Source organism: Capra hircus, chromosome 19 (genome assembly GCF_001704415.2).
Source record: "Capra hircus breed San Clemente chromosome 19, ASM170441v1, whole genome shotgun sequence".
NCBI lineage: Eukaryota > Metazoa > Chordata > Mammalia > Artiodactyla > Bovidae > Capra > Capra hircus.
The window spans coordinates 62,416,621-62,432,298 of record NC_030826.1 but is presented as its reverse complement, the minus strand read 5'-3'; the positions used below and the strand labels follow the sequence as shown (position 1 = coordinate 62,432,298).

General features: G+C 39.8%; 1 protein-coding gene across 4 annotated transcripts in view; it reads left to right on the top strand.

Moving 5' to 3' along the window:
* The window catches only part of HELZ (helicase with zinc finger), a 151,622-nt gene that overhangs the window by 11,023 nt on the left and 124,921 nt on the right, over positions 1-15,678 (top strand). For all 4 annotated transcript variants that reach the window (XM_018063979.1, XM_018063978.1, XM_018063980.1 and 1 more), the window contains 2 exons: positions 9,322-9,549; positions 12,324-12,360. In XM_018063979.1, the coding sequence (XP_017919468.1) occupies positions 9,340-9,549; positions 12,324-12,360 (247 nt within the window). In that variant the 5' untranslated portion in view covers positions 9,322-9,339. The remainder of the gene's footprint in view (positions 1-9,321; positions 9,550-12,323; positions 12,361-15,678) is intronic.

The window sequence follows — 15,678 nt, the reverse complement described above, 5'->3', positions numbered from 1 at the left end:
TACTATTTTCTATAGCAGTGATACCACTTTATGTCCCCCAGCAGTGTGCAAGCGCTCTAACTTCTCCACTTGCTTGTCAGCACTTGCTTTCTGTTTTTTTGATAGTAGCCTTCCTAATGGATATGAAATGATAGTGTATTCTTGTTTTAAAGGTATTTTATGTAGAATTATGGGCTTCCCTCGTGGCTCAGTGGTAAAAGAATCTGCCTGCCAATGCAAGAGACACAAGAGACACGGGTTCGGTCCCTGGGGATCCCCTGGAGTAGGAAATGGCACCCCACTCCGGTATTCTTGCCTGAGAAATCCCATGGCCAGAGGAGCCTGGCAGGCTGCAGTCCATGGGGCTGCAAAGAGTTGAACACAAGAGCTGAGACTGAGCAGCGAAACAACAGCAACATGCAGAATCGCAGGATTCCAGGACTAGAGACGGTGTGAAGACTTCCAGTTCAGTTGGCTGCCAACAGGAGAGAGTGCTCTCCTGCGTCAGCGTTCCCACCTCTCTCCCCTCTGAGAAAGGCGTTTTGGGCAGATGGGTCCATAGTGAGTCTTAGGGTCAGAGTGAGCTATGTCTGACCCAAGGTTCATGGAATACAGCTTTGTAAGAGATCTGCTCTTCTGTTCAACCAGTGACTATTTCCTAGGCTTCTTTTACAGTTTCTAACTGTGTCTTCTGAGTTATTTCATCATCTTTCCAGCTTCTTTAAGGGATGAGGTAATGGAATTCAAATAAACAGATTTCTTTTTAAAAAACTAGGTAAGTTAGAAATTAATGAGCCCAAGATCAATATAAACTGCTCCAATGATAAAATGACTATATTCAGTATTAATTGGAAGGAAACGTAAATATTATTTCTGGGTGTTAGCTATAATTTCTTAATATGTAAAATAAGCCATCCCTTTTCAATCTTTTTTTTTTTTTGAAAAGATGAATTAAACTATAAAATACTTTATATTTTATATTTATGAGAAAATTATAACTTCTGGCCTAGTTTGGGTTTTGGATCATTTTTTTAAGTTAAAGAAAATTTAGTTTAATTTATATTATGACAATCTTTAGGCCTAGAGCAAAGTTGTAAGAATAGTATAATCAATACCCAGTTCTTTGCCTTATATCAAGATTTGCCTTCTCTCTTTCTCTGTTGAATAGAATTTTTTTTCTTCTGAGCCAGCTGAAGGTAAGTGGCAGATATCTTAGATGGCATTTCATTCACACTTCAACAGGTGTCTCCTAAGAAGGAGGGCATTTTTCTTTATAGATATAATACCATTATCACACCTAAGAAAAGAATTCAGTACTACTAATGGTTATCCTGCCAGATATCAAGTCCATATATAATTTTTCCCATTTTTCCCCAATATATTTATTTTTATCTCTTTAACTTCTCTTGATCTGGAATAGCTGTCTTCTCCCCTTTTTGTCTTTCAGATAACTAAGCATTTAGAGTGAAAGTCGTTCAGTTGCGTCAGATCTTTGTGACCCCACGGACTGGACAGTCCATGGAACTCTCCAGGCCAGAATACTGGAGTGGGTGGCCTATCCCTTCTCCAGTAGATCTTCCCAACGCAGGAAGTGAGCCAGTGTCTCCTGCATTGCAGGCGGATTCTTTACCAACTGAGCTATCAGGGAATTAATAAGCATGTTGCTTGTTAAAAAATTAGGAAATGCAAATGAATTTTTAAAACTCTGTCATCTACTACTCAGAGATACCTACTTTTAATACTGGAATAACTGTAGACTTAGAGAAAGTTGTAAATGTAGGTGAGAGTTCTCACATATTCTTGACCTGCCATTGTTAATATCTTACATTTTTAAGATACATTTGTCAAATCTAAGAAATCATCATTGGAAAATTAGTCTTAGCAAACTTCCAGACTTTATTTGAATTTCTCATTTTCCCAAAAAGCCTGATTCCTGCCCAGCATCCACACTGGATGTTGTCGTCATGTCCTGTGGGCTCTGACAGTTTCTCAGATTTTTCTTTTTTTTTAATGACAATTTTGAAGAGTCCTGGTTCAGATATTTCATAGAATGTCCCTCAATTTGGATTTATCTGATGTTCTCCCCATGATTAGACGAGTTAAAACTTTGGGGAAGGAGATATTTACTTTTAATATTTTGTTTCATCTCTCTCTCTCTGGACTTTTTATATAAAATATTCTCTATATATAGATAAAATGATATATATAGATATCTCTCTATATATATTCTCTCTCTATATATATTATCTCTCTATAGATATATAGGTATCCAGGCCCAGGATATAGACTATTACTTTATACTCTGCTAGTTTTTACTTATAAAATGGGACTCACTATAGATACTATTTTATAATATGCTTTTGTTATTTCACATCTTTCAAGTAACCCCTGGTCTTAGCTTCTGTAAAACACTGCTCTGAATTTCAAACATTTATTTTGAAATTATAGTTCTAGAACGTAGACTGTTGGTAATTTGAAGATAGCCTTTAAGAGGGATGACGGTGGTCATTGTGGTGGTGCCCTTTTGTTTTAATTGTGCAGGTGGCTCTCTTAGGTTGGTTTGTGTTTAATTGCTGAAGCTCAGCTGTTTTGGATCATTATGTGTTTGCAAGGCTACACAGATAATCTGGAAGGGAAAATGAAGAAATACAAATGACAGAAAATGTTTCATAATAAAGTTCTCTTGGCAAGCAGCAACCTTATCGCAAAGTCAGCCTTTTAATATAATTTACTTGCTTTATAAATATGGGTTTTTGTTTTTTCATGTCTTGATTGATTAGTAAGCATGTTAAATGATTTCGGAGGAGGCTCAAAGTCTTCAAGAAATAATTTGGAATTACTGATCCAGAACTGCTGACAGTCCTCAAAAATGAGTTAGGAAAAGTCAAAGTGATGGATGGAAAAAAAGTCTTAATTTTAGCTCTTGATGTAACTTTTCTTAAATTTAGAGTTTCTTTTTTTATAATTTAAGTTACTAAAACAGATAGTAGACTGTCCATCAGGATATTATTTTATGTATTTAAAGCATTTTGCTTTGCTATATTGAATTTCATTCATTCTGGAAATTAGAATTTGCCTCTTTATGAAAGAGATTATTCAAATTAGAACATGATTGATGACCTTGGCTTTCAGTTTTCTTCTCAGTAGGCGTACTCTTCTAATACTTCTTGCAAACTCAGTGATTTATAAGTTTTACACAGAAATGCAAGTCTGGCTGAATATTAGGCACAGTACAATGAATAAAGCTTTTTTACTTCACAGAATATTCTGTCTGTGTATCCCATAGATTCATCACAGATTCTAGTTTTGGATAAAAGCAAGTGCACTTAAAGAGAATACATCCCTCTCTATGGCACTGCCGTTTGAATGAGAATTGAGTTTGGTTCAGGACAATTCTTGGAATGCTTGGCATTTAGGTTACCTTAGGTCAACTCTTTTGGAAACTCAATTAAAGTATTTATTGAATGGTTTTAGTGAATAGGATGGTTGTCATGGGAATATAGATGATATAAAACAGGACTCCTATTTCTAAGATAGTTGTGTTGGTCAGATAAGGCATCCAAGATACTGATGATTAAGAGGGAGACCATCCGTTCAGTTCAGTTCAGTTCAGTCGCTCAGTCGTGTCCGACTCTTTGCGATTCCATGGACTGCAGCATGCCAGGCCTCCCTGTCCATCACCAGCTCCCGGAGTTTACTCATACTCATGTCCATTGAGTCAGTGATGCCATCCAGCCATCTCATCCTCTGTCATCCCCTTCTCCTCCCACCCTCAATCTTTCCCAGCATCAGGGTCTTTTGAAATGAGTCAGCTGTTTGCATTAGGTGGCCAAAATATTGGAGTTTCAGCTTCAACATCAGTCCTTCCAATGAATATTCAGGACTAATTTTCTTTAGGATTGACTGGTTGGATCCCCTTGCAGTCCAAGAGACTCTCAAGAGTCTTCTCTAGCACCACAGTTCAAAAGCATCAATTCTTCGGCTCTCAACTTTCTTTATTATCCAACTCTCACATCCATACATGACTACTGGAAAAACCATAGCCTCTACTAGATGGACCTTTGTTGGCAAAGTAACATCTCTGCTTTTTAACATGCTGTCTAGGTTGGTCATAACTTTTCTCCCAAGGAGTAAGTGTCTTTTTAAAAATCTCATGGCTGCAATCACCATCTGCAGTGATTTTGGAGCCCCCAAAAATAAAGTCTGACACTGTTTCCACTGTTTCCCCATCTATTTGCCATGAAGTGATGGGACCGGATGCCATGATCTTTGTTTTCTGAATGTTGAGCTTTAAGCCAACTTTTTGACTCTCCTCTTCTACTTTCATCAAGAGGCTCTTTAGTTCTTCACTTTCTGCCATAAGGGTGGTGTCATCTGCATATCTGAGGTTATTGATATTTCTCCCGGCAATCTTGATTCCAGCTTGTGCTTCATCCAGCCCAGCATTTCTCATGATGTACTCCGCATGTAAGTTAAATAAGCAGGGTGACAATATATAGCCTTGATGTGCTCCTTTTAGGAAGACCATCCTATAGGAAGTACTTTTGGTTTTGGGAGGATCATTGTTAGGGAAGTAGACCTTGAAGTGTGCATTTAAAGCTGTTCAGGATTTAGGTCCACAGAAAGGAGGGAAGGGTGTTTGTGTTGAGCAAAGGCATTGGCAGAAACTCAGGCCAGACTGTGCTTGGGGCGTGTGTGGAGAACGGTGGGAAGGTTCTGTTGTAGTCAGACTGGGAGTGGCCTGGTTATTTGGTGAGCTTGGGTCTGTCATTTTAGAGGCTGCGTCCTGACCCCTGTCTGTCTCACCCCCGAGGAAACAGCACACACCTTACTGGCCCAAGGTCTCCCCCTGCTGTGCTGCCCAGCGGGGAGGAGGAGGCACGCTCTGCGGTGGGTCCCTTAATAGCGGATCCGTCTGGCTTTTCTTTCGTCACAGTACAGTTACTTTCTAACACAGTCTTGTTTTCAGGGTAATAATTGGGTTTCCACAGGGAAAATAACGTGTGAGGCAGACAAAACGCAACTCACAGACTTAGGAAAATGGATCCCTGATTTTTTTATAGTACTTCTTTTGTTTAAACTTTGTTAGTTATGTAAAAAACTTATGTATTTTATTGTATTTTTCTTCAGGTTTCATATGGTTTTTATTATTTATATAGTTTAATAATTAAAGAGAAGGTGGGATCTAATGAAGGACTGATCATGGATGTTAGTAATTTCTGTTCAGGTGGAAATAATGGTAACGTTTAGTACAACTCATCGGTCTTCTAAAACTTTTACAAATGCAGTCTGATTCATTCCAGCCAAGTTAATTATGAGGTAGATAATTCTTTTCCCCTAATGGAGACAAATGTAAAAGACAGAGATAGAGAAATAATCTTCAATTTAGGTTGAAGAAATTTTAGTTACTGCTATTGGTTCCTGCTGTTTGATCATAGTTCCTTTTTGTTTTTTGAAGTCTGTCTCTAATCAAGTAAGATTTAATTTTTTAGAAATAAAAAAGGGCCATGACTAATAAGAAAAGTCAATTTAAGGATAATAATTGAATATTTTAAAAAATGTAACGGTATTAATACATTTCTTGACTTGATTTCAAGGTTATCTGTTGGTTTTCCTTGTACCGTTGCAGAAAGAAGTCCACTCTGGTATGAGAATGATGCTTCTAAAGCACCACCCTGCTTATCAGCTGTCACTGAACATGTCGTAGTCCAGGCCGTTCTGCCTCCCACCTCTGTGGTGAACTGCTGATTTCATTTTTCTTCCAGTATTTACGTTTGGTCCTGGACCAGTTTTCTAGCTATGATGGAATTCTTCAAAAGTATCATATGTTTTTTACGTAGTGAACTACTCATTGATCTGTTTGGAGAAATTCTTTCTGAGGCTACACTCTTGCCTCTGAAATGTATGCAGGGAAAAGTACAGGTTTTCCATTTATTAACAAGCTTACCCTTCTTTATCTCTTTGCAGTTTTTAAAATCCATGTCCATTGTGACACTGATACTCATATTTAAAAATGAATAACATTTTTTTCTTAAAATAATCAAACAGTAAAATGGACTTTTTCCTTTAGTAATACAGTTCTGTTAATATAACATGTATAATTGTGCAGCCATCAGTACAATCAGAATACAGAATATTATCACCCCCTAAAATTCCTTAATGTTATCCTTTTAGTTAACTGTCCCCATCCTATAATCTCTGCAACCACTGACGTTTTCTCCACCCCTTTAGTTTTATCTTCTTGAGGATGTCATATAAATAGAATCATGCAGTATGTAAACTTCTAGACTGGGTTCTTTTACTCTTTGAGCTTCATCTAAGTTATGGCATAAATTGAAAGCTTGTTCCTTTTTATTACTGAGTAGTTTTCTATTATCACTAATTAAAGGACATTTGGGTTGTTTCCAGTTTTTTTTAACGTTTTTGAATAGAGATGCTGTAAACATTTGTGTACAGATTTTTGTGCAAACATAGATTTCATTTCTTTAAGGTATCTGCCTGTAGGGAGGCAGGATTGCTGGATGATACACTAAGTGTATTTTTAATTTTATAAGAAACTGTCAACCCTCTTCCCAGAGTGGCTATACCATTTTATATTCCTACTAGCAGTGTAAGAGAGTTCCAGCTATTCTGCGTCACTGATATTACCATTATTTTTCATTTAGCCATTCTAATAGGTCGGAGAAGGCAATGGCAACCCACTCCAGTACTCTTGCCTGGAAAATCCCATGGACAGAGGAGCCTGGTAGGCTGCAGTCCATGGGGTCGCTAAGAGTCAGACACAACTGAGCAACTTCACTTTCACTTTTCACTTTCTTGGATTGGAGAAGGAAATGGCAACCCACTCCAGTGTTCTTGCTTGGAGAATCCCAGGGACGGGGGAGCCTGGTGGGCTGCCGTCTGTGGGGTCGCACAGAGTCGGACACGACTGAAGCGACTTGGCAGCAGCAGCAGCATTCTAATAGGTACATAGTAAAATCTAATCACGGTTTTGTGTTTCTCTAATGACTGATGCCATTGAACATCTTTTCATGTGCTTATTTGCCATCATTATATGTTCTTGGTGGAGTATCTTTTGAAATCTTTTGCCCAGCTTTTCATTGGGCTGTTTTCCTACTCTTGAGTTGAGAATTCTTGCGTATATTTGGATACAAATCCTTTTTCAGATATTTGCAATTGGTTTTCTCTGCAGTTGCAGTAATTTGCAATTGGTTTTCTCTCAGTCTTTAACTTTGCTTGTCATTCTTTTTCATTCTTTTAATAATAGCATTTTTCAAAGAGCAAAAATGTTTAATTTTGATAAAGTCCATTTCATGCTTTTTTTTTGTATTATACTGAAATGGAAAAAAATTTTTTAAATTTCTATTCTATGAAAGTGGTAAAAAGCAACTTAGTGATGGGAATGTTCTCATAAAGTTGACTTTCAGGGAAGGTGTGAATTTTATCATTTTCTGGAAAACTGGTGCTAATTAATTAATATATTCCTCAGTTGGGGACCATCTAGAACTTTTGCTTAACAAAAGGATGTGATTGGTTTAGGTTGGTGAAGGTCTTCACACTTTTTATAAAAAATGGTAATCACTAGCTGGTCATAATGCAGAACTATGTAGGAATTAGTCCTTAAGACTGTTCCAGGGTTAAAGTAGTGATATATTATATTCACAATTGATGCTTTTGGGAGTGTCTTCAGTTTCTGCTCCACTGGAACATCATTAGAACTCACAGTCAGTGTCCTAGCTAAAAGTGTGAGCTACATCAGAATGTCTGGATTGGAATCCTGCCTTTATGTACATCATAACTGTGGGTGAGCAGCTTCACTTCTCTGTGCTTCAGTTTCCTTATCTGTGAGTGGGAATGATAATAACACCACCTTGTAAAGTCATTATGAGGAAATGAGATGACACAGTATACATTATGTATCTCAGCAGCGTCTGGCACAGCATGCATTCAGCAAATGGCTCTTGCTATTACTTTTATTATTATTGCTGAAATAGCTTTATGATAAAATTATTTAAACAAATGTTTTGGAATATTTTCAATAGTCAAGATACTAAGTCATTTTTCTTCCATTTTTTCTCTTTATACTAGTTATTATTAAAATGCCCACATTTTTCGCTTTATACTTTTTATTATTAATCAGTAATTGTGGCCTAATTGTTAGTAGTTATCATGTATATATACACTGTTTTGTAAGAGAACTATCAGTTTATTTTTCGCATCCTGTGAGGTACTAATCAAATATGCACATACACATCAATTAGCTTCCGGCTGCCTGAAATAGCACCAAAACTGGCTTAGTCCAGAGAGAAATTTGAATTAGGCTCACCTGACTACAAAGTCCAGGCCCAGCAGGCTGGATTCGGGACTCAAGTGAAGTTGTCGGGGCTCAGGTTCTCCCCGTGACTCAGCTCTGCCTTTTCCTGGATGGACTTCAGTTGTTGGCATTGCTTATATAAAAATGACTGCAGCATATCCACCCCCTGTAGCCGCTCAGAGTTTAGATTCAGCGGGAAAGAGCACCAGCCTATTTCCCAGAAGCCTCAGCAAAAGTCTCATGATGTCTCATTGGTTCTTATGGGGTCACATGTCTGACCTTGAGCCAATCAGTCCCTGAGTTTGGGGCTATGAGACTCGGATTGGCCAGTTCTGGTCACATGACACCCCTTGATTTTTTTTTTTTTTTCTTTTCTGTTTTTGGTGGAGCCTTCTCTTCAGGGGCCACGTTTCCTCAGAGCAGGGGAGAGGTATTGACTCAGAGGGGAATCATGGGCTTTTATTACCAGAAAAGGGGGTGGATAGATACTGGGTGGTCAAACAGCTTAATGTGACAATAAGCTCTTTTTGTAGCTCAGAAGCGGATCGTAGGAGTCAGTGGATTTGGATTCGAATTTTGGTTTCTGATTCCAGCTTTTTTGTCTGTGAAATTTTTTGTATTGGTGGTCAAAAATCCCACACGATACTGACTTTGATTCTCTGTAGCCTTAGTTGCAGAATTATTAGACTGAAAGTTGGAGGTGGCATAGGAAGCGTTTCTCCACCTTCTGGTTATAAAAGAAAAGAGGGGCCTTAAGTCTTGCTATGCTTTGTAATACTCAGCATCGTGCCTCATTCATAAATTTGCCTCACTTGTAAATCTGATGCATTGTTGGTAGTGTGGTCCTGAATTGGGAAGTATAGATTTTGTAGCATCATTAGCTGCTGCTCAGCTGTGACCTTGATCAAAAGGCTGGTTGGGAGTAACTGTTCAGATAGATAATTAAGCCAGCTGAGATAGGAATGGGGCTAGAATTTACAATTAATAGGTTTTTGAAACCTCCGCTTGCTCTTTCTCCATGTCTTTAGGATTCTTGTCCCTGAGTCATGGAAGACAGAAGAGCTGAGAAGTCATGTGAACAAGCATGTGAGTCCCTGAAGAGGCAGGACTATGAGATGGCCCTCCAGCACTGCACAGAGGCCCTCCTTTCTCTCGGCCAGTACTCCGTGGCTGACTTTACAGGGCCCTGTCCGCTGGAGATAGAGAGCATCAAGATCGAGAGTCTTCTTTATAGAATTGCCTCCTTTTTGCAGCTGGTGAGTAGACACTGTCAATGAGCCAATGGTAAACCATGTTAAATGACCTTTTTCTTTGAGTGGGGACTGTTGGTGGTCGTTCCCTCTGCGAATCGCCGAATTCTGGGCTGAGGAGCTGTGTGAAGTGGCTAGGGATTGCTGAACATCTTTGATGGCAAGCAGCTGTGTTTTTAAGACCTGAAAGTTTTACTGTTGTATAGCATTTTTGACTGTCCGCTCAGTTCAACAAATATTTATTGAGTGCCTACTATGTGGTGGACACTGTCCTAGGTATTTGTTTTATGTTGGTGAAAAAGAGAGATCCCTCCTTCGTAGTACTGTTTCTAGTATTGTGGAGGGGCAGGCAATAAAGAATACGCATTATAAGTAAGTGAACACTTTGGATTGTTAGAAGGTAACAGTTTGCATGAGAAAAGACATAACATTGAAGGTTTCTAGGGTTAGGGGTAGGGTTGCAATTTTTAAGTTACAGGCAGAGGGAGCCATCAGCACAGACTTGCTCAGGCAGGAGCGTGCCCGCTGCATTTGAGGGACAGCCCTGGAGTCCACAGTGTGGGAGTAAAGCACACCGTGAGGGAGTACAGCGGCGTGGCCAGACCCTGTGGGGTCTCCAGCTCACTGTGAGGTCTGGTTTCTGTTCTGCTTGAGGCAGAGCACTCTTGTGGGATTTTGAGCAGGGCCATGGCGTGATCTGATATAATAGGAATTATTTGGTCTCTGTTGAGAATAGAGTTTAAAGTGTAAGGGTTAAGCGTAGATGCAAAGAGGCTAGTGTGGAAGCTATTAGAATAATCTAGGCCAGAGATTAAAAGATGCTTACTCTTTGAAAGGAAAGTTATGACCAACCTAGACAGCATATTAAAAAGCAGAGACCTTATTTTGTCAACAAAGGTCTGTCTAGTCAAGGCTATGGTTTTTCCAGTGGTCATGTATGGATGTGAGAGTTGGACTGTAAACAAAGCTGAGCGCCGAAGAATTGATGCTTTTGAACTGTGGTGTTGCAAAAGACTCTTGAGAGTCCTTTGGACTGCAAGGAGATCCAACCAGTCCATCCTAAAGGAGATCAGTCCTGGCTGTTCATTGGAAGGACTGATGTTGAGGCTGAAACTCCAGTACTTTGGCCACCTGATGCGAAGAGCTGACTCATTTGAAAGACCCTGATGCTGGGAAAGATTGAGGGCAGGAGGAAAAGGGGACGACAGAGGGTGAGATGGTTGGATGGCATCACCGACTCAATGGACATGGGTTTGAGTGGACTCCAGGAGTTGGTGATAGACAGGGAGGCCTGGCGTGCTGCAGTTCATGGAGTTGCAAAGAGTCGGACACGACTGAGTGGCTGAACTGAACTGAACTGAGGCCAGAGATGAAGTGGCTTAGATCAAAATGGTAACCATGGAGGTGGTGAGAAGTGGCTTGGTTCTGGCTATAATTTGAAGGTAGAATGAAGCAGATTTCCTAGTGTATGGAAGGCAGAGAGTGAGCGATCAAGAGCAGTCATAGTTCACTTTGACTTTTTCTGTCTGAGCATTTGGAAGAGTGGAGTTGCCTTCCACTAAGATGAGGTTCTGTGGATGGGGAGCAGGTTTTATAGGAAAGAGTTCGTTTTGGACACAATGAGTTTGAGATGACATTTAGATACCCAGCCAGAGATGCGGAGTAAGCAGCTGGATGTGCATGTGTGAAGTCTGGGCTGCAGATGTTACCTTCAGAGCCTGTGGTCTGTGGGTGATAAGAGCCTCAGGCCTGGGTTAGATCACTAGGGAGTGAGTGTAGACAGAGAGGAGGAGATGACTGAGGACTTGGTCTTACGGCACTGGTTTAAGAGTTGGGGAGAAGAAGCAAAGCATCCTGAAGAGCACCCCACGAGGCTAAGGGAAACCATGAGAGCAGGGTGTCCTGGGAGCCAAAGGAGGAGAACCTGTCCAAGTGAGCAGATGTTCAGCATGTCCATTGCTGGAATAGACGGGGAGAATTGAGAATTGACAAAAAATGACAGTGTATCTAAATGGGTGCATGTAAATATATCTGATGGTGGCAGCCACTGGTGGCTTACATGGTGTGGGGAGTGAAAGCTTGATAAAAAAGAGTTTAAGAGAAAGTCAGAAAAAAAAAAAAAAAGAAAGTCAGATGGAAGGGATTTGAGTACATGATACAGACAGTTCTTGAGGAGCTTTGCCCTATTGAAGCACACACTCACACAAAAAGGAATGGAAACTAGTGGGAGAAGTGAAGTCAAGAAAAGGATTTTTTCAGATGAGAGAAATAAGAGCTTGTTTGTTTATAGGACTAAACTGAAAGAAAACAAAAAATTAATGATGTATGAGGAATAGAAGAGGCTTGCCAGAGTGGTGTTCTTGAGTAGGCCATGGAGCATATCTGCTCGGGTGGTAGGCCTGGCTCTACCTGGGACAGGTGGGAGGCAGAGGGGGGCAGGAAGTAAGCAGCCAGGGTGGTGACCCTCATGGACAGTTTCTGCAGGACAGCTGTTCACTCAGCAGAGTGAGGAGCTGAGAATGAGGATGGGGTAGAGGGTTCTGGTGACTTGAGGTTAGAGGAGGTGAGAAACAGGGAGTATATGGCTAGGGAAGTATGCAGTGAGGTTTACTTGGAAAGGATTATGTAATCCTCAGCACATGAGTTAGCCTTGGTCTGTGAGTAGTAAATTTGCAACATTAATGATTAAACTTTGAAACAAAGCTGCAGCCTTTTGATGAAATCTCTGTTTTAAGAGGCCTTGAACTACTTAACTTTATCTTGTATCTTTTATTTTGCAGAAAAACTATGGGCAAGCTGATGAAGATTGTAGGCATGGTATGTTTAAAAACAAGATTCTCTTCTGCTTTGAAGATTTTGAATTATTTCATTGAGTAATGTGTAAGATTTGATATTTTCATGTACTGATTTCAGTGGTGATTTTAATATGAAAAAAACCCCACTTTGTGGTGCTGACTAATCTGGGTGGCTCTCCTGGCGTGATGGGTGTGCACGTGAGCACGGTCCCTACTCCAGAGTGGTGGCGTTGCTGCCACTCCTTTGGGAACAGGGATAATGCCCTTTGAAAGTGTGTAAGTATTTTCAGTCAACAAAGAGCTATATTTTAAGAACTATAACACATAACACACATTAGTTAAAATGTTAAGCTTGGATAAGTTGGAAAGCTGGACCTCTTTTCCCCTTCAGTAGAAGATTTTCCTTGGAGAGAAGAGATCTCCTGGGATGCTCGTTGGTGCTTTTTCCTGTTTTCTTTTGGTCAGGAAAGTGATTAATAAGGTTCTTGCTCTTTGGGTGCTCATTGACTAGAAATCCTTCTCTTCGAGATAGCTCCATTCTCTAGAGTGAGTCTAGGAGTGAGTGGGAGAAGGGTTCAGTGTGCGTTCTCACACGCTCTTGGTGAGAGTTTTGCACAGCTCAGTGATTTGGATAATGGAGTGTCTCAGTCATCTAAGTGGGGAGGAGGGCCGAGGTGTTTAACGCGAATTAAAGTTCTCTTCCTGTTTGCTCTTTTGTGTCAGAACTTTTCAAAGTGCTAGAACCCTTACCTACTCCTGTGACATACTGGACACGTCGAACCATTCATTGACGATTCAGTGACCTCTCTGTAAACCTTGCTTCATAGAATTGTGCACTTTGGGAGATGACTGGCGTTTGAGAGATACTGAGTACAATCTTTACTACCTATAGACGTTTAAAAGTTACTAACAAGCCAGATAATAAGTCAGATACCTTAGAAGGGCTCACTACCCATGAGAGGGAGTCGTGCCATTAGTTTGCTGCGTCTCTTCACCTTTCTCTATCGTGAGCACAAACACTTGTAATACACTACATATGTACATAGGGTTCTTTCTTTAAAAATTGAAAAGAATTATGTGATCATAACAAAATTGCTTGCTTTCTTCTGTAGCAATATAGATCATGGCTATCTTCCTGAGTTGATGCATCAGCTCCAGCTCTTGCACCGTGTCCATGGGGTAGATAGCCGTCATTTACTCAGCTGTTCCCAGGCTGGTGGGCATTCGGGTGGTTCTAGCTTTCTAGTTTGTCACAATTCCCCCTGTGATAATCATACATTGTTTCTCACTGCTGCCTTTGTTTCTGTGTGGTAGTCTTAAAAGTTAGATGCCTGGATGAAGGAGTTTTAAAAGTTGAATGTCTGGGTTAAAATATACATATAATTTTAACAGACACTTTTAGATTAGTTTCAGATGCACACATTTTTAAATAGTTCAGAAAAAAATTAATGAAGTAAATATGGCAAAAGATGGCAACCTAAGTTTCAAGAATATGAATGCTTATTATACTATTTCCCCTAGTTTCTCATTCTGTTTTTCATAATTTAGAAAATTATGAAAAATTCTCATATCTCATTTCACAGTGTCACATATCAGCACTATGTGAGAATGCCTGTTTCCTATGATCTCACTAACTGGAACCTCTCAGTCTTGACATTGTGACAATCTCATGTGTGAGAAATTACCTCTGTCTTTAATTTTCGCTTCCTCGAGTACTAATGAGGTTGATACTTTTCGTTTGGAGACATACAAAGTCCCAGTAGATTAGATGACTTGTAAGAAGTTGCGGAAGAGTCGGTGCTGTTGGTGCAGGAGCGCGTGGAAGAGTGTCGCACTCTTTGCTAATTGCTTTACTTGGCGTTTAAAGGCAGGTGTTATTTTACAACTGCTGGATCAACAGCATAAAAATTTAACCTGGAAACCTTGGAGATGAAGGCTAGGTCTGTTACCTGGATTGTGATCATAGTAACATGAAAGTATATGTATGTCCAAACTCGCCAGATTGTACACATTAGTCACATGCAGTTTTTGTGCGCTGATTCTGCTTCTGTAATGTGGGGAGAAAACCACTGTCTCAGATAAGGTTGCAGTGAGATAAGCGTATGCTTGTGATGGTGGTGGGGGTACGAAGCAGAACACAGCTTGGTAATATGTTCATACCTTTGACCCACTAATCTCAGTTCTGGGAGACTGTCCCAAGTAAATATTTCAAAAGAAGGAAAACATTGTCTGTGGAATGGTGTTCACTGCGGTGCTGTGTGGAAGAGGGGGAAATTGGTTAGCTTGCAGTAGTGGTTCAGTGATTACATTCTGTGCATTCCTTGTTACCATTTATGTGATAAGTAAGGACGTGGATATGCTTATTTAATGTAAAATTGTTCATTTGAAGTAGATATTGGGAAATATTGTCAAAAGTTTATGTGTATATATTGCTAGTTGTAGAGTTCTGCTTTTATATTAAATATAAGTTTTTCCTCTTCCCGTTTGGTAACTTTTTTTTTGAAGTATAGTTGATTTACAGTATTACTTTAATTTCAGGTGTACAGCAAGGTTATTTTTATATAAGATAAAATGCCATGGTTAGGCAGTCAGTCAGTAATAAAGAACAAGACCCGAGTCTCGGCCTTCGTTAATCATCACACTGGTTTGTTTGTGTGCTGGGCGCCGAGCAGCCTCCTCTGCAGGGCCCCAGACCTTGTTTGCGTTTGATGTGCTGTGGGATCCCTTGCTGTCAGTATCAGCTTGCAGTCCTTGCAGCTCTCAACAGGTCTCACTGCAGCTACCCTCCCCGCTTCTCCCTCCACTTGCTGCTTCTGACCCTGATTTCACTTTCTCACACAGGGATGGGAAACCCGACAGGCAGTCTTTGTCATGGAGTTAAAAAATGTAAATTCTTTTTCATTATGAAAAACTTACAAGGAGAAACTAAAGGAAATAGTATAATAAGCATTCATATTCTTGAAACTTAGGTTGTCACCTTTTGCCATATTTACTTAATTGATGTTTTGTTTTTTCTATTTAAAAGTAATTATAGATACCATGATATTTATTCCTAAATACTTCAGTATGCATCTGTAATAAGTAAGATCATAACTGTATAACCACAGCATTATTATTAACCTAATAAAAGTGACCATAATTCCCTAATATCCAAAACCCAGTCCATAGTCAGATTTACCTGGTTGTCCCCAAAATGTGTTGTTGTTTTTTTTTAATGGCTGATTTTTTTAAGCCAGGAACTACTCAGAGTCATAAGATTTGGAAGTTGGAGTTCTGCTTAAATAAACAGATTCTGGGTGAGGACTCAAGGGCATCTTGAAAATAAACTACACAGACTTTA